We start from the raw sequence: 18,723 nt of genomic DNA on the forward strand, positions 1-18,723 counted from the left end.
TGCTTCGTTAAAGTCAAAGTTGGGTTGCATGTGGTTGAAATCATGAGTAGTAAATTGAGTCGTTGCATCACTTTCCGGCACCCCTGTATACAGCGCCATGCCATAAGCCATGGGAAGGCGCGAGGCCGCAACGCCTGAACACAAAATATTTCACCACTACCGATGGCGCCCAGAGACCATGTACCCCGCCAGACAGCTAGGAGGGAATGACCAGCCTCCCTGCTGTGGCAAAAAACCGGAGTCTTACAACTCTGGTTGGAGGAGAATAGGGTAGATGTTCTGGAGGACTGGCTTGCCTATTCCATCCCATTGAACATGTTTGGGTACACCTCAAGAAGCTTTACCATCAACAGTACCCCCATTTGGCATATGGTACTAGATCACCTTAAGTATTAAAGACCCTCGTGGAGGAAGGTCTCATTCATTGCTGGGAACTGTTACCTGATGATTTATTTGGTAGTTAGTTGAGAGCATGCCTAGGAGAATAGAGCTGTTATAAAGGCAAGGGTTGGTACACAAAATATTAAATGTCAAATTATTTTTATTTAGCTACTATTTAACAACTATACAAAAAACCAGCTCTCCAAAGGATCAATTGTGGTTGCTGGGTGGGTAGTCGTGGTTGCCCGGGAGGTTGCTACGCCGCCTTCCCATGATTTATGGCCTAGAACTATACGTATTAATTTACGTCTCAGATCTCCATTTTTCAACATTTTAATATGTTTCGAGACGTCTCCAGACCGTCCTGATCAGTCTCGAGACAAATTGTCTTGCCCGCCTACAGGTCTCGTCTTCTCTCGTATCGTCTAAAAAAACAAAGTCTCGAGACTTTTTGTATCGTGTGCATCACTACGCGCAGCTCAGCCTTTTCTGACCCTCGGTAATGCTGCCGTCGGACCACCGAGAAAGCCTGGAGTGCAAAATAAAAGAGAACCCGGGTGCGGGGGAAAGGGGGGGGGGGTGACGAAAACCGGGTGGATGGCCCTTCAACCCACAGGGTTAGGAGCCCCTAGCTGTATATCCGTTTACACTGTATAATTCTCAGATATAATCGAGCGCTGGTTGAACGAAGCCGAGCTTGGTTGGAGTACTAAACTGATCTTGCATTATATTTACACTCTGGCTGTGGGTCTTTATTATCGTATATCAATACCATTACAGACCACACCACAGATGCAGTCTCGCCTTCTCAAATACATCAACGTATATGATATATATATATGAGCACGTACGAGGGAGTACTTTCACCACACGAGAGGATCTAGGGCATATGGGGCACGCATTAACAGGTTTCCTCTCACCTGATGAGCTAATGTATGCCTGGCACCATTCTATGTCAGCTGCTACTAGACCGCTTGTTTATTACAAAGTATCCCGATCTTTGGGCCACCCAGGCAGCCGGTGAGAGGAGGATCGCCGGAAACGGTCTGTATCGGCAGCCGCACCTAGCGGGCTTCTAGAGTCAGTAGCGCACGAAGGCAAGTTTTTTCCAGCCAGCCATGCTTAGCCTCTAGATTCCCGCATACATCAAAAAATATCACCTTTGGACCCGAGTATGATGATCAAGGTTCGTTCTCCCGACTCTCCTCAAAGACAGGCATACCCAATTCCAACCCTTCTGCGAAACCAGCTAGAGCTGTTGACGGCATAGCGCAGGTGTACGCTGGACGGGCATTAATCATACTATATTATTATCAGAACAAGTCTACAGCGAGCTCGATATTACCAGCCCAGAAAGTGGCCGTATAAATATACGCTCTTAAGCTTCTTTCCTTAGCAGCAGTACGTACGTAAGGGTTGATACTTTGCACTAGAAAAAACCATCACTATATATATATGTTGAACTGATTCAACTGGGCCGGTTACTATTCATCATTGGTGATGGACTTGAAAGTAGGGGCTACAATTAGGGAGATAGATCTAGAGTTAGTGAGAGACACAGATGGGAGTTGAATTGATATGAGAGTTGATGTGTACGACATACAAAAATGTTTAGGTAGTATTGCCATAACTGTAAAGTTGCATGCAATTAATGAATTAAACAAAAAAAAAAAAAAAAAAAAATGTTTAGGTAATTCTAACCGAGTGATGTCGTGTGACCGAGTGATTCCATGTGACTCGGGAAAGTACGCGGGCATGGCAAGCTCTGTTCCGAGGTACTAGGTGCAGCCGGTAGATTACCTAAGCAAAGTAGCCCTTTCTATGTTGGGCGAAATGTCACATTACACAGAAGGCTACATGTACACATGCATACGTCTATACATCTTACGGTTCCCTTTCGCTGGTGGAAGGTGCCGGTCGACTGACATCTCTAGTCTACATGTACCTTGACAGAAGCTTAAGCCGAAGTGCAAGCCTTCATTACAAAGTAGTTCAGAGACTTAGTGGGATGCTGAAATGAGTTTCATCAGTCTACTTGAATGTGCTACTCCCTGAAGATAAAGACACATAATATCCCCTGGGGCCTAGCACGCTTGGCCCACGGGATTTCCTGTTTCGTCGATCATTGACCGCCGGTTAGAGTCGTTTTTGAATTTGAATCAACATGACAGCAGGGAAACGCTGGTTATTACCCCCTCATAATAATGGTTCAACAGCTACACGTACCTGGTATGAGATTGTGTCCGGTGCCCGAAGTTTAAGTCGGTGTCATCAAATTGCAATAATACATATATATATATATATATCATAGCTGTACTTTCTAAAACAAGAACGATACCATAAATGGGGTTTGTAAGCTTCGACCAGATGGTTGGAATGGAAAAAGTAGGAGTCATCCATAGCTAGTAACAATAGTGTTGTTAAAAATTCTTTAGCAATGGGCATCAAATAAGATAAGTGTACACCATCAACACCTCAGTGCGTTTTATAAGTATGTACAACAAATCACTGCATGTATATTACGCATTCTACGCCGAAATGCATGTACTTCCCTGCACATTTCTCCTATTGAAATTTCCTTCTGTTAACCGTAAAAATATACTGAGGTGTTAACCTGCTCAGAAAATCTTTGCTAGTAGCACGGCTAACTCATCCTGCGGGCGAGCCACTTTAGAATATAGGTTACCGTTTGTTATTTCTTCTCCGATAGACCCACTCGTCGTGACTGTCAAATTAATAGATATCACCACGCCGCTTTTTCGGTAATAGTAGTCTATGGATCATCACGGGCACGCGATGTGACCTGATATCAGCCAGTCATCTTCAGGGTTAGGGTTAGATTGTATAAATAACCGTACCTAAATGCAGAGTTTCTTGGAGAGTTTGCACGGCCGGCTTACGATCTTAACCCGCAGCGGGATGGGAAGTGCCGCAGATGCAGTAGAGCGATTATTTTCCCCTGGACATTGATCGGTTAAAAAGTAAGACATGATGCGGGGAATGATCTACTTCAGCTGGAAAATTCAAAAAACCTGCAGATATATGGCCTCATATCGCCAATTGGAGGATAGTTTCGATCAAGAAAGGGCCCGTGAGGATGATTGAGATCATGAGAGTGTTCGACTTCCGCCAAGGCAACGCCGCCGTTATGGAGGGAACACTGGGGAGCAATTTTCTGTCGTTGTATCAGGTGCGTGTTAATTGCTTTAATTTTCAAAGCTGGATACTAGAAGGTTACCGAATTAACGACATGACAAGATCCATCAATTGACTTTAAGCGCTAACTGCAAGTCCACTGCTCTGTATTGGAATAGGTAGCTGTACATATTCTAGACTTACGACTTGACATGTATGGCGGGGGACACCTTGAGACGGAGGTTCGCGGCATTGTTTCTGACGATCAATTTCCCAATCGGGTAATTATTTAATCAATTTACCGATAATAATTCGCCAAAATCAGCCTCTGGGCGCTCTCAAAGGCCGTATCTAGATGTAGAGCTTCCTAATCGGGTAATTTACCTGTCCCAAATAGGTAATTATGGGCGCGACATTGGTTGGGTCCCCACCAAAAACCCAGCTTTTAGAATATTCATAGCACCACCACAACGAAAGATAGAATTAATCTGGCTCTGTCACGTTGTATAGAAGAAGCAGAACTATCGAATAACAGAGAGAAAAATAAATTAGGGTGTGGTTGGGGAAAGTCATTGGCGGTTGAGGTTGACTCCCGAAACCACTCCGTCTCAAGGTGTCCCCCGCCATAGTCTCTTGACAAAGAAAAAGAAAGCAAGAAAAAACGTCTGGATTGTATGTACCTACCCTACTTCACCTGTGTGTACCTTATCTCAGCAGGCGATCATCCCGATATCGCGAGGTGCATCCTGTGCTGCCATCGGCGTCTTGCAAAAGCTTATCTCCGAACCGTGTAGTACATTTACATGTATGTAAAGTCTTCTGCATGCATTGAGAGTATTCGATGACAGCCGGCTCGAGTGCTAGCTACGCGAGAATGTTTCGTTTTTGGAGATATGCATGTAACCGCTGTTGAGAAGACGTCTCAATAGAGTATTCCAGGGAATCCCTGTAAGCGAGGGGTAACTCTATATAGAGTAGCTACATGTATGCAGCCAAGATTCGAACAATGCACTTGAGCAGAGCAGTTACAATATTACATGTATGTTTAATGTAGAGCGCGCACCCCGAGATACACTCATGAGCTCGAGGGACGGAAGCCGTTTCCCCACTGCGTATTTACGAGAACGTGACACGTCAACTGCAGGGGGGAGATCTAGATGTAAGAGACCTTCCACTCAATCCTCCAGAGTTACCATCCCCCACTCACACCCAGCTTGATTATATTAGTTGATATTCGGTGGTCATGAAGACAGAAGTTTAGCTCGAGGTGTAATTATAAGAAATCCATGATATTCCCCTTCCCGACTTACTTATCCTCTAGGTGGGGAGCGGGGTTAATTGGTGTGAAGGTACGGTTATTTCTAGATCTTCACCACTTGCACTCAAAAGGTATCGGGGAAGTAAACTATAGTGCTATAGCATGCCATATATACAGAGGATTGGGGAAAATGTGCTTAACGATTGACGTCACCTACTATCACTCGTACTTCTCGAGAAGCGGTTCTGAACTGAAGCTCCAAAAAAGTATCTAGTCCTGTATCTATCTGTATATGTTCCTAGCGCTATTATCACTCTGATTAGAGCAGATATGCCTCTACTCGCTAGAAATAACGGATTATTTCGAAATGGATGCGTGGGGCGCATCGTCGAAAGAAAATGATATCTAACTAACGGCTCGAAGCCTCCCTCTAAACATCAAGATATATAATGCGCGCAATATATTTATATTAGCTTCTACACATGTCATGATATACCCCCAGACGTTTTGAACAGGCAGCAGTCAGGTCGAACACGACACATCAAGATATAGACCCACAGATAGACATCGATATCTCGCTTTCGTACCGAATCATTACCAGAGCTTTGATGCATGATATGATACCGGAAGGTAACAAACCGAACGAAGAGAAGAAGGGCTATGTACCACCTTCTCCACTAGTTTTACTCTGTACTAGACTCATGGCCAGCGATACTCTAACGGGGGCCCTCTTGCAGCATGCTATAGATGACTTTTAGGAGCGGAGTCTACCTATACAAGGCATTTATGACTATATTGAAGATGCTTCTCTTTACGTCGGCATACATGACATATCCGCTGCGCCAATCCCTCTCTCCTTTCTTTTTCTTTTGCTCTTTATTTTTCTTTACAGATAAAATATCCTCGGTCAATTTCTCCCCAGGTTGGGAGCATCCGGCCGCGAGGGCCAGTTCTGTATGTAATCCCCAGAAGACCCTCCAACTTATACCACATTGCTCCCCAACCGTCCACATCTACCACTTACTACACGCAATGGCCGGAAACACTGATCCCATCAACTTCTGGAAGGCCGAAGACTACTTCGACGACATTCACTCCTGGGACTGTCCCCAGGAGGTTGAGGAGATTATCCCCGACCCGCCCGCGGACATCGCTGACCCCAATCACTGGCATGGCATAACGCTGAAGTTCGTCGGTGGCAAGCTATGTTCACTCCAGTACATCAGACCTACGGTGTGGAGGATCCGGTTTGATCCTACCGTCATCTCCCATAATGAGTACAAAGATATTAACACGTTAGAATGCTCTTCCGACCGGTCTAGTTGGTCTTAAGGATTGACAGAATGCTTATCTACCTCTGTTGATAGGCGTACCATCATTGGGGACTATCTATCGCAAACGATTCCGGACCTGGATAGTCGTGTTGGGATTAAATGGGTATCTAAGTTGGACCCTCTCGTCAAGGGTGCAACTGGTGATTATTGGACCTTCAAAGTATCCTGCCCCTCCCAGCTAGCATAACGCCGATATGTGCTCACCACTCGACACCCGTAACAGTCGGAAGTAACCTCGGTCTCGGATTCCACAGATGGCCACTACGAGCAGGGCCCAGCGATGTCTATTCACATCTACAAAAAGCCATTCCGCCTCCAGGTATATATGTTGCCCATCATACTAGGAAATCTCCACAAACTAACGAATTGTACGCATCACAGGCTTCCCGCTCACTCAAACCATTAGATGAGCTCTGGCCTCTCCCGGTTGAAGTTATACAATCGACACCAAGGCTCAAGACCGTGTGGCAGACCTCGGAGCAGACATTTCGCTATAAGCTGGACCCTGACCATGATATGATTAAGAATGTGATTCTTGATGTGATCAAGCCGGGCCACGGAGAGTATATTGGGTGGGGCGAGCAGGGAGGCTCAAACTTTATGAAGAAGCCGACCATGATGAATTACTTTAGTTTGTGGCTCCTTCCCCAATGCCCCCATCTTTCTGCCCTGTGAGTGCCGCTAAACATTGTACAGACGCGGACAATATGCAGTACGAGCAGGTCTATGATAAAGGCCCCACGGATCCGAGAGAGCCGCTGTAAGTACATGGCCTCTCAACTGCAGATATATCGTAAAGTCGCTTCATCAGGTTACTATAGTACTTACCAAGACATTCCGCGGCGGTGTGACAGATACCATTCGGACCCATTCTTCTTGGACGTCAATTCAAATCCTGAACACAAGAATGTCACAGCGACCTTTATCGACAACTACTCCCAAATGTGTGTTGACTTTGGCAAGACAAATGCAGGATACATAAAGCTTGGTACCAAGTTTGGGTGTTATGACGCTATTATGTTGTCCGGCGATACGGTGAGGGATATTGTTAGGTGGGCTTTCCCCAACAATCTTATCAATGCCGATGGGTCATCAGGGGCTAATCCGGGGTGGGAGCTGTTGAAAGATTATATACCGCCATTATTGGTCGATCTGCATTAAAGCCGAGATATATATTGGGGAACCACCAATCATGTAAGTGCATACTGTGTCTATTTCAGTCAGGAGTATGCTCTTGCGCATGATAAGCTCCCGATAGGTCTTCCTGTGGTTCTCGGATGCTAACAAGCTTGTTTGTTCTGGAAGGCTATGGGTACATGAATAAGCAGCAGCTCTTTGACGTTGTCAAGTACTACCGCGATAGAAAGATTCCGCTTGACGGATTACACATTGATGTCCCCTTACAGGTAACATCCCCTCCCTCTTCCATCGATGCTGTTGAGAGTAACGTACCTTCATACTAACAGGTAATGACAGAACAACTTTCGGACTTTCACAGTTGACAGGAAGGCGTTCTCAGAGCCCGAGCAAATGTTTGCCCAGCTGAGGAGTGATGGGATCAAGTGCTGTACGAACATTACACCTGTCATCAGCGCCAACGACCTACCCGGCGAGGAGGGTTACAAGACCCTTCGTAGTGGGCGCGACAAAGAGTATGTTGTGCAGTATTGCATGTATTTGCGTCGCTTCGGAGCGCAGAGCTAACAGTGCATTTTATCTTCTTTTAGTTACTTCATCAAGGATAACAGATATACGAAAGGAGTCTCCGAAGAAGTATCCAAGATCAATTACATGTGCTATCAAAACGGCAATAGAAATAACATCCCTGCGGACGAATGGGAGAAGCGGCCGTACTTTACAGACGATAATGGCCATGTTTATAGGGATGAATAGTATGTGCCTTCCATATATAGTGAAGGAAAGATAGCAACTGACCTTCCCAGTGACTTTAGCAAGCACTATAATAAGGGTGGCCCTTACCGCGGAGGGGTTAGCTATGGTTACAACGATGGCACGGTTAGTGAGCCCTACACTTGCCTTGCATAGGTTCAAATTTGCATTACTAACTACACCATCTGATTACAGCCAGGGCACTACGCGGACCTAAACAATGAGGATGTCCGTGAGTGGTGGGGACAACAGTATGAAGATCTCTTCACGATGGGTTTGGAGTTTGTCTGGCAGGATATGACAACACCAGCGATCCATGAGTCCTTTGGGGACATGAAAGGGTAATTAATTAACCATCGAATTCCCACCTCCGCTCATAAGTCATGAAGCATCGACACTGATAACAATTTGCAGACTGCCGTCCCGTCTAATGCTCGACCTTCCAAACCAGAGCCCAAAACTTGCCATTGAGGCGTGGGCTGTGTACTCCTACAACCTCCATAAGGCCACCTTCCAAGGTTTAAGCAAGCTCAAATGCCGCGAGAATAAAAGAAATTTTATCCTTGGGCGCGGTAGCTATGCTGGAATGTACCGTTACGCCGGCCTCTGGACTGGTGATAATGCCAGTACTTGGGACTTCTGGAGAATCACAGTCTCACAGGTTCTGTCTGTTGGGCTCAATGGCGTGAGTATCTGTGGGTCTGATACAGGCGGGTTTGAGCCTGCTCGTATACGCATTCCAGGGCAGCCGGAGAGGGAGGAAAAGATTTGTAATCCCGAGCTCCTCATTCGGTGGTACGTCGGCTCGACATTCCTACCATGGCTTAGAAATCACTATGTTAGTAGAAAGGACACCAAGACAGGAGAAATGAGAAAGTGGTTCCAGGTAAATGCGTTTTCTGAATGAAGAGGAATCGAGAATTAACTAGATCGGTTATAGGAACCATATGCATATCCAATACACTGGGAAGAGTACCGCGAAAAAAACAAGACAGAGCTTGTGGGTCAGGCGTGGCTCTATTATGGTGTTGAACACATCGTCAAGTACTATCTCGAGCTCCGGTATGCGTTGATTCAAGTGTTATATGATGCCATGTTTGAAAACCAAATCGAAGGTTTGCCTATTGCACGATCCATGGTAATCCCCCACCGCCCGCTACTTTGTGCCAATTTTTTCAGCCATCCAAAATTAGCTGACATAGACATCCTTAGTTTTTGACGGACCCGCAAGATACCACCTACTTTAATGAGAGTCAAAAATTCCTGGATGACCAGTATGTAGTCGGTCAAGATATTCTCGTCGCCCCCATCATGCACAGTCGCAGCGAGGAAGGCCATCAGAACGAATCTCGGGAGGTCTATTTCCCTCTCGGGTATTTCTGGTTCCCCTCGAATCTGAGGCCTTTCAGCTCGCAAAGAGTCCCGCTGGTACCTTCAATCCCAGGTGGCAAAGTGTTGGACTTGAGAGCTCCGATTCCCGAGTACAATGATCCCGCACCTGGGACTACACCACAACCGGAGAAAATGGGGTACCCGGACGTGCTATTGCACTTCATCAGAGAGGGTAAGAGTCTCTAGTATCACACGCAAAGTAATAGCTAGCCTACTAACGGGGAACTATAAGGTTCGATTATTCCACAATGTGAAGTTCGCCAATACATTGGTGATGGAAAAGTGAATCCTATTACACTCAATGTCTATCCCCATGTTTTTACACATAGGAGAAAGAGATCCGTAAGCGCTCTTATAATCAGGAGTTGAATTGGGTAGTTGAGCAAGCTCTAATCAGACATGGCAGGAGTACACAACCTACCTCGACGATGGCGTTAGTTGTAGCAGTGCACCAAAGGATGCTATGCGGGTGGAGCAACTTATCAAGGCTGCCAGACGAAGAGGTCAAGATGCCTCAGCCCTTGAGAACGCCAAATACGATGAATACCGCGCCGTCAAGATTACCCATGTAATATATTCCAATGAGCATGTTATATACATCTTACTAATCAAGTAATCTTCATAGGAGACAACATCTAGTTCCACTCGTACGATTACAATTAGCCGGAAGGTAAAGGACATCGACTACGATCCGAAGAAAGAGATCGGCGAGGAGTACACCGTAGTCTTTTGGTACGAAGAGCGTCTCTACAACCCTGACTTCGAGATGACTGTTACACCGTCCTCAGGCGTAACCGTTGAGAAGTCAGACGATCCCGCTCAAAATAGTTTGCATGCCGTGATTTTGAAAGTGAAGGAAACATTAGGCAACACGGCAAATGTCACCATTGAGATCGTGATGAAGGAAAAGTGAGATTTTGATGATCGAAATATGCCAGCTGTGTGGGGTGGCCTTACATATGCCCACCTTGGGCTTGAATGATTTCGGTGTTTGTATCTCTTTATGTCCTGGTATATAGTTTCTACCAATATAGCTTTATATCAACAAATTTATTTATATATTGCTATCTTACCCTAAACATTTTATATCTAATACCTCTACACAGCCAGATCACAGACTATCTATCTCCAGCAAAAACTCTCTTTATGGTCCTCTAATAACTAAATTCAAGGGACGGAATACTAGCATATCATAAAACACCATCCCCACCACATCCCTCATTTTCCACCCGAAGAATGGGGCCTTAATACTGGGAATCAAGGGAGTGTTGTGGTGTGAGAAACATTCTTCGTTCATGATGGAAACGGCAGGATTACACGTAGTATCAGAAATGGTACGAGTGATCAGTGCTGATTGATTAATTACGAGCTAGGGATTAGGGTCAGAAAGGTGCAAGTCGAGATTAGTAGTTGCTGCGGTCACTGCGGAAAGAAGCAGGTAGTAGTTGTTTATCTGAAAAGTTTGTTTTGATAGAGTTGTTTTCGATATCCTGTACATACAATATGGCATGCAGCCAAACACGATTCATTTTCTTAGACGGGCGTTTTATCCAGAACAGAGTTTTGAACTCCTAAGAACTCCGTTTTTGGCCGCTCCCAAGCGGATCCGGACTATATCTTTTTAGTCCGCATTTCTTCTAGTTTTAGAACTCTAGTTCTGTCTACCGGTCTTATAATTTTATGGAGAATAGTTTTAAAGGGTGCTTGTTGGGATTCACAGAAGATTACTCTATTCTAAAGTAATTAGTGGTAAGATATACCTACTTTTTAAGGTAGTGTATATTTGTGATAGAGCGCTTGGCGCCAAACGTAAATACTGGCGGAAATGAGGTTTTTTTTGTTTTGTTTAATTCATTAATTGCATGCGGAAACGAGGTTGATGGCATTTGGAATTGTTATACTTGAGCCCGCGACGCATTGTCCATTTGACAGTAGTAAACTCGAACCTTGATCTCACGACAACAGATCTACCGGGTGTTGAGGGTAAGTGATCAGAATCTGATAAGTTAATGTTGCGGTGAATATGTGTATTTGTCTTATCAGATTCTGATCACTTTACGCTACACCCTAGTACATGTAGAGAGCCATATGTATCCCTTCCAAGGTCAGGCTCAATCAAAGACCGACTACTACTTGTAGCTGAGCTGCATACAGTAGGTATGATACTTTGAACCATGGCAGAGACTAACCCTCATTCTTTGACTACGTACTCTAGCTAGGAGTATTCTTAGTTTGTGGCGAGCAGTATATATAGTATCGATCAAAAAGCTTCACCCACACATAGATTTCATGATCACATTATATATCATCCCTACGGTATATAGCTAGTAGTCGGCCTTTTGACCGGGCGTAGTAATAGGCGCGGGGCGGGGCGGCCTGGGGGATCCCGGGGCGGCGGGGGCGGGGCTAGAAAGATTTTTGTTCGGCCTTGAGCATGAGATCTACCACAGTACACAAAATTGTTTTTTAGCCGGCGCGTTTCTTAAAACCGCTCCGTAAATAATAAATGAAATATCAATCAATCATCCATAAAACAGCTCAAAATACCTACATTCAAGTAACCCTAACGCTGGCGACCGTACTACAGTGTTAAAAAAGGGATGTTCTCAGTACGGCAGTGATATTTTATTTGAGATCGTACTGTAATCCGACCACTTTGAATTTAATGCCGCACTTTCAAAAATGATATATTTTCTTTTGTGCCCACTTATTGCAAGCCCATATTAGTATTGGCTTGTTAAAAAAGGTAATCTCTTGATAAAGTTGGTTGTTTTTTGAGTATAATCTTTGGTTCAATGCAGTACAGTCGTTTCTGGGTGAACGGCGAACTCGGTTCGATGGCGAATGGGCCAATCGAAGTCAACAAAAGCCAACAAAAGTGTGCCGACCCCTTTGCCTCGACTGAGTATCAGCCCGAAAAGTCGCCATTCATCACCGAGCCGGGTTCGCCGTTGACCTAGAAACGACTGTAGTAGTGCAGCATTCTCAACAATGCGCATTCTGTACAAGCTGGCACTACCCCTGTAGTGCATTAGTACGGTCACTGCAATTTCTATCTCACCCATCTGACTAGTGACGTCTTGGAAACTTCCAGGTCATGGAAATAGATTTAGCAGGTGCTTCATATCATAAGGTTCCCGAAATTTTGCACATACGTGTGTTGAAAATTATGGTGATAAAGGTGCTGGATTCGATGATTTGATAAGTCGGAATCTCATCCTATAATCGTCACCCATCCTCTTGCTCACCTGCTGTGAGTGGGTTGCTGCTAAGTAGGGGACGGGTACGTAACTACATGTATATGCATACATGTATTTATGGTGTACTAGATGTTGATGTGTGTATGCCCTAGTAGACCGTTCTAGCTGTACATGACCCACTAGCTGTAACCCATGCAGCTGACCCGCGGGGGTGATAAGTTACTACACCTTGAACACACATCTAGTATTAGGTTCTGTAGTGATGTAGTAGCACTACGGCATTCTTGAAAATATTATCATCATTAGAAGGCCAATACACTACCATAGTACTACAGACTGTATCAAACAACATATTGACGAGGGTTGTAGCATCTATACTGCCTTCCCAACACTTAATACAATTCGAAAAATGCGGACCTATATCAGCATCAAATTACAATACCGCATCGCGCCTGAATACAACACTAGTGCTGTCTCGCTACAGCACCAAGAACACCATGATTTTTGGTATTGTATGTAGTTTACTCATTTGGTGACGTTTTCTGCACATATCTGTTAGAACAGTTCCGCGAGGTCACAAGAACACAAGTAAGATGAGATTCCTGCGCTGTCTCAAGCTAGGCCGGCAATACCTTCAAAATGCGACCGAGACTAACATCAATTTCCTCTTATCTCGTCCGAACCCATCACTAATCGAGCCTGACCGTGGCCACGGAAGGGACACACCCGCCAAGTTGATTTTAAACCGAACTCCGTGTAGATACCTTAGCATTATATTGACGCACTAGACGATTGTATGGGAAGCGTCCTATTGGCCAAGCAGCCACTTAGAATCTGTTTCTAGACCCCGGTTTCTACAATATTCCTACTTAATTCTCACCATATATATATAGCACTAATTGGGCACGAGGGTGTTGGTTTTCTCTCCGGTCCTGCACTATATGTACTTTACGGCGGAAGCGCATCACATATATATATATACGCGTTATTGGACGCCTTACCGTAATTAGGGATAGAATGCGGTCTATTGTAATAGAGCTAGAGGATGGTTTCAGAATAGACTAGGTTCTCGCAAGCACATGGTGATCGCTATATATTCGTAAAGATCTAGAATACAAATTAAGCCATATTTTGGTACTATGTTTTGCGCTAGCAAGGTATTCTCTCTATTTCGACAGATAGAAAATGGGGGAGGGGTATATGTATCTATCAAATAAACCCTGTTCCGAGGGAACAAATAGATCCCCCTCGCTCTACCGAACAGAACCTCAAAACTTGGTCTATTCAGCAATAGAACTTGTTCTATTGCTTACTGGAAGGCATCTATTGAATATGCTTTCAACAATGTAACCCTATCCCTCCTACAATTCTTCATCCTAAAAGCATCACCTAGCCAGATACACGCAAAGATAGAAGCGAGTGATAATCCATGATTCCAGAGAGTGAAACCCCAAAATGAAAAGTAAATATATACGTATATACATGGATATTAAGACAAAGAGAATAACATGTATGGACCTCTCATCGGGTAAGTCCCGAACCCCCAATAAATATCCTCTCCAAGCCCTATGCCCTAATCCCCTCCATCAAGAACAAGAATGCCCTCTGTACACATTTATATATATCGTTAAACATTAACTAGAAGAGCTCACTAACATCCAATATAAATTAGCTACCGATACCTATTACGCACCTATCGGTCAAGAATAGCCGAGCGGTATTGAAAAATAGTATTACGATCCAGGCTTATTATCGAATATGAGAACTTCTCTCCCATCCACCAACCACAAAATTAGATATGCTCTAAAGCCGGGGTTACCTCCTGCTCCCTGTCCTCTGTCTCACATATCTGCTGTGGGGATCAGTGGCGGGAACACTGCTAGGTATCAAACTCTCCACCACCTGTCTGTGCGGCGACCTTTGGCGGTAGTCCAGCTCATATGTTGCGCCCGCGGCATCCATCTCCTTGTGAATACTGTCTGCATGTCTGGGAGACGCTATGCGGGGCTGTAGCCCTTGGTTCATCTCACTGCCGACTAAATGTGGAGAATACAGGGGCCCAGAAGGTGATACCGGTAGTACCTGTGCAGGGAGTTCGGAGAAATTAGGCGCATACGGCACTGCGTCCCTGTATTGCATGCGCACTTCCTCGTGCACTGGGTTAGGGACGAGGGTATCATCGAGCTCCGCGGGAGGCGGTGGGCCTGCTAGTTCAGCAACCCGGCGTTGGGAGGAAAGTTCTGCGAATACCGAGTGGAGATCCTTGGCGAGCGGTGCTGGGATGGCTTCTCCTCGAATTTGATCAGGCTTTGGAGGCACCGCAGGGGCATACGCGATCCCATGTTCGTCCCCCGCCAGGACTGCTTCTTTCTCTTTGGGTGGTATCGGGGGAGGCTCGCGAGCCATCCTGTCAGGGTGGGGATCTTGGGGAACCCTGTCCGGTAACGGGGGTGCATATCCTTCATAGTAAATTCCATCTGGTGGCAGAACTGGAGTTGCAGTCTCGGGAATCTCGCCCAGTTCTTCCCGCGGGTTAACACTGAGGACGGATAGAAATCGAGTGGGTCGGCCACGCTGCGTGTCCGGCCGTTCGGGTAGTGGCTCTAGTGCTGGCCAATTCAACTCATTTACCGATGTGATGACTGAGCCGGGTATCGAACTTCTAGGCCTCGGATTTGTCTTTGGCTTTGCCTTTGGTCTTTGGCGACTCGCAGTTTGGACAGGGTTCCTGTAGGGATAGTTTGTAGTGTTGACTACCGCTGGGTTCGTAGCTAGCCTTCTGCTCTGTGCAGCATACTGATCATACTCCGTTGAGGAGCAGCAGCCCATGGGTTAAAGATTGAAATTGGGTGTTGTTAAGGTACCATCAAGAGATATGTACCGAGCGACTCAGAAGGCTATCTATCAGCTGCAGTCGATTACTCGTTGGAGGAAGAGTGGATGGTAGGCACTCTACTAATTAAATAGTGTGAGGGCAGTTTAGCACTCTCAATTTAGCCAGAGATTGTGAGAGGGGTGCGCAGGGGGGGAAAGAAAGTGACAAATTTTCATGATCCAAAAGGCACATTTCTTTTGATGGATTCAAAGCTGCCATAGCCTAAGTAGGTGTGGTTTTCCCAGAGGCGTTTGAATGAATATTTCTACTGGATGATATGTGTGTGTAAGTAGGGAAACTCCGGGCAGAGTCTCCATGTAGGACCAACCTTCAATCCAGGTAATGGCTCGATTCAGGCAATGGGATTCCAGTAGTGTGAATTAGGAGGAGTAGGTAGAGTATCTCTGTTTGGGGAGATGTCACAGACTCGCTTAAGCTAGCGAATAGAACGGCGCCGTGGAATGTCACTCGACCTATCACAACCAGCTTGGCGGCTTCGTGATGTAGAGTACTGTATGTAAGTAGGCGCACTTCTTACTCTTTGAAATCCCTAGCATTTTGGGCCAGAGATCGGAGCCGTTCTTATGTGCTTCTACCCTACATGTATTCATATTGTAAAGTGCAGAAGCGTGGAAGAAGGCTCTCCCCCGGATAGGTACATTTATGTCTGTATTCGAAAAGCCACTGATACATAAGGTAGAGTACTACATGTATGTACTACATGTATGTTAGGATTCGCCCTACTCCACGATGATTCGGATGATAGGCCAGACCACGATTGTTAATTTTATTGACATTTAGGGCCCCAGTCTTTAAGCGTTAAGCACCATATTCTCATACCAGATAAGCATTTCCACTACAGGCGCTATCCCAGGGCTATGCCTTATGTATGTATTTCCGCCCCGCTGCCACTCATGTGCGCGCTTCCAGGCATTCGCTAAGGAACAAGCTTGAGGCTTAAAAGGAGGCTTTGTTTTTTCCTGTCCCAGTGTCCCAGGCTGCTGTCTGCCAATCGCTGCACCACCCACCCTCTACGCCCAGAATAGAATAGGCAGCGGGCACTGCTGGACGCTGGTCGTTGGTTGCCGAGTCAGCCCTCACACAGAAGGCTCTTCTTGCACCCAGACCTGCCTCTGTACATACTCTACTCGTATTTCTCTGACGTTTGTGGACGCGACTGATATTGCATGCCATACAAAAATACGCCAAGCTCATGATTTTGGGTGTATGCAATAATGGCCTAGTTCAAAAACGTCAGAGAAATACTAGTAGACTGTGCCTGCTCTCCGCAGCTCAATGTACCCGTGTGCTGGGTAGAGTAGGTAACGCATAACTACCTGTCATTGCATGCGGGGACAAGCCCGAGTCCTCTGATCCTCCTCTCCTCTCGTCTCCTCTCCTCTGCTCTGCCCTGTTCTACTACTTCTGTCTCTACTCTCCCCTGCAAGGCCCCCCCGTCCCCTCCCCCCTCTCCCTCTCCCTCTCCATCTCCCTCTCCCTCTCCCTCTCCCTCTCCCTGTCGCTCGTCTTCTCACTGCTGTAAATGTTGTTGATTACAAGTACCACGAGATACTGATATAGATATGTACATCTGATTGCGACATACGTACACCTCACAAGGAACCGCATGCATGCAAATCCAACGAAACTCGCGCCTTTTGCACTTTCAACCACATACTAATCACTCGCTGCCTTGAGCCGAATACCGAAAAAAAAAAAAAACTAATTACCCCTGGAACTAGCCTTCTCTCCCAACCATCTCCCCTACATACAACAGACGGAAAGCAAAAAGGATCGAACAACAAAACAACCATGGGCTGCTGTAGCTCACGAGAACCCCCTCCTCCGCTTCCCCCCCGAGGCCCTAGTGTCGACATAATACACCAGCGGGCGCCCCTCAGCCCGGTTGAACGCCGGCCAACGCTCCCTGCACGCCTGGCGTCGCTAGCAGAGGACCAAGAAGCACAAATCGCAGGTCGTGATTCTCACCTGAGTGATGGTCAGCCACCGCCCATACCTCCCAAGATCCCTCACCTCCCACCACGTCCCACATCCACAGAGCTACGGAATCCCGAACGCTGGCAAGATGTCCCGTCAGCCGTGGAGCTGGCGGCCTTGAACCAGAACGTGCCCAGGGTCCACCTCAACCGCTCAAAGACATCCACTCTCGAGTTCGACCCAAATCCCCGCCCGTATCCCCGCGCTCCGACCCCAGAGCTGGAGAGTAACCCTACCCCAATATACAACGCCATGGTCACCAACCACTTGGCGCCCGGGGGCCTCGAACACAACCACCACCCCGAAGCGGGTATTGCGCGGTATCGGTCCCCGGTGTCGGATCTGGACTCGGAAGATATTCGTGCGAGGAGCCTTTCGCCAGTCAGCGTGATAGATCCAATGTCGAGGCAACCGAGCTTTGCGGTGGGGCCGCGGACGGGCGCACATATAGAGTTGGAGGCCGTGGGGACGCATATTGAGTTGCCGGCGACGCAGGAGGCAGGGCCTCATATCGAGCTACCGGCAATCCCGATGGGGGCGACGGTGTGTGGGCCTGTGGAGATGTATCATGAGCTCGACGCGGGTTACGGGGCGGTGGAGATGCCGACACGGTAGCGCGGTGGTAACGGACGACCCCCGGGCTTCGCGTCTCAGGGGAGTACCGGCGGGGGTAATTATGGAAATGGGTTCTGGTGTACGTTTATGCTGCGGCGTTCACGGGGGATGTATACAGAGAAAAATTTCGTTTTATTTCGATGCATGAGTCGGGGTTGACTTTGTTTGGATATGGAGTATACGCAGATCTGGCGGCTTTTGATAATCCTTTTTCTTTACATTTGGTTTCTGTTGTGAAATGCCTCCATTGCCTTAATTCCCCCCCCCCTTTTTTTTGTGGATAACATAGCGCAGGTGTCTTAGAGGAGAGAGGTACTGAGTGTACATACAAATATATACATGTAGTTATGATATGTGATTTACAAGATGTCTCACATTTGGTGACTTTGCGCCCACAATCTGAGACACACCATCTCACTCGCCTCGACCTGTACATAGATACATGTATGTCCCAACGTCGTTCGGCCCGTTCTCTCTTCGGAAAAACAACGGGCTATGTCGCTTTCCGATGGGACTCACACAGTTATCTCGGCGGAGCGCCTGGAGTAAAGGCATGGTCTGTAAGTGTAGTAAGGGCATGATGGCACGTCGTTGCTGTAGCCAGATTGTCACACCTGATCTTAAGCTTATCTTATCAACATGTCC

At 46.5% G+C, this 18,723-nt stretch overlaps 3 protein-coding genes across 3 annotated transcripts; 2 read left to right on the top strand and 1 right to left on the bottom strand.

Moving 5' to 3' along the window:
* Positions 1–5,806: 5,806 nt before the first annotated feature.
* LAJ45_06630 (uncharacterized protein) lies at positions 5,807–10,303 on the top strand (the record flags this gene model as incomplete). Its single annotated transcript, XM_046116192.1, has 18 exons — positions 5,807–6,069; positions 6,142–6,268; positions 6,332–6,427; positions 6,490–6,739; positions 6,805–6,868; positions 6,963–7,160; positions 7,235–7,302; positions 7,414–7,514; positions 7,585–7,760; positions 7,836–8,000; positions 8,052–8,124; positions 8,194–8,339; positions 8,413–8,884; positions 8,939–9,136; positions 9,211–9,562; positions 9,623–9,732; positions 9,797–9,958; positions 10,016–10,303. 18 exons carry the CDS (start codon positions 5,807–5,809, stop codon positions 10,301–10,303), a joined length of 3,309 nt encoding a protein of 1,102 aa, XP_045970395.1.
* Positions 10,304–14,405: 4,102 nt separating this feature from the next.
* Positions 14,406–15,419, bottom strand: LAJ45_06631 (uncharacterized protein; the record flags this gene model as incomplete). Its single annotated transcript, XM_046116193.1, has 1 exon — positions 14,406–15,419. The coding sequence occupies one exon, from the start codon at positions 15,417–15,419 to the stop codon at positions 14,406–14,408; it is 1,014 nt and encodes a 337-aa protein (XP_045970396.1).
* Positions 15,420–17,277: 1,858 nt separating this feature from the next.
* On the top strand, positions 17,278–18,078 carry LAJ45_06632 (uncharacterized protein; the record flags this gene model as incomplete). The annotated part of the gene is made up of 1 exon (XM_046116194.1): positions 17,278–18,078. One exon carries the CDS (start codon positions 17,278–17,280, stop codon positions 18,076–18,078), a length of 801 nt encoding a protein of 266 aa, XP_045970397.1.
* Between the last annotated feature and the right edge of the window lie 645 nt (positions 18,079–18,723).

Source organism: Morchella importuna, assembly GCF_003444635.1.
Source record: "Morchella importuna strain M04M26 chromosome Unknown Morimp01GS020, whole genome shotgun sequence".
Lineage (NCBI taxonomy): Eukaryota > Fungi > Ascomycota > Pezizomycetes > Pezizales > Morchellaceae > Morchella > Morchella importuna.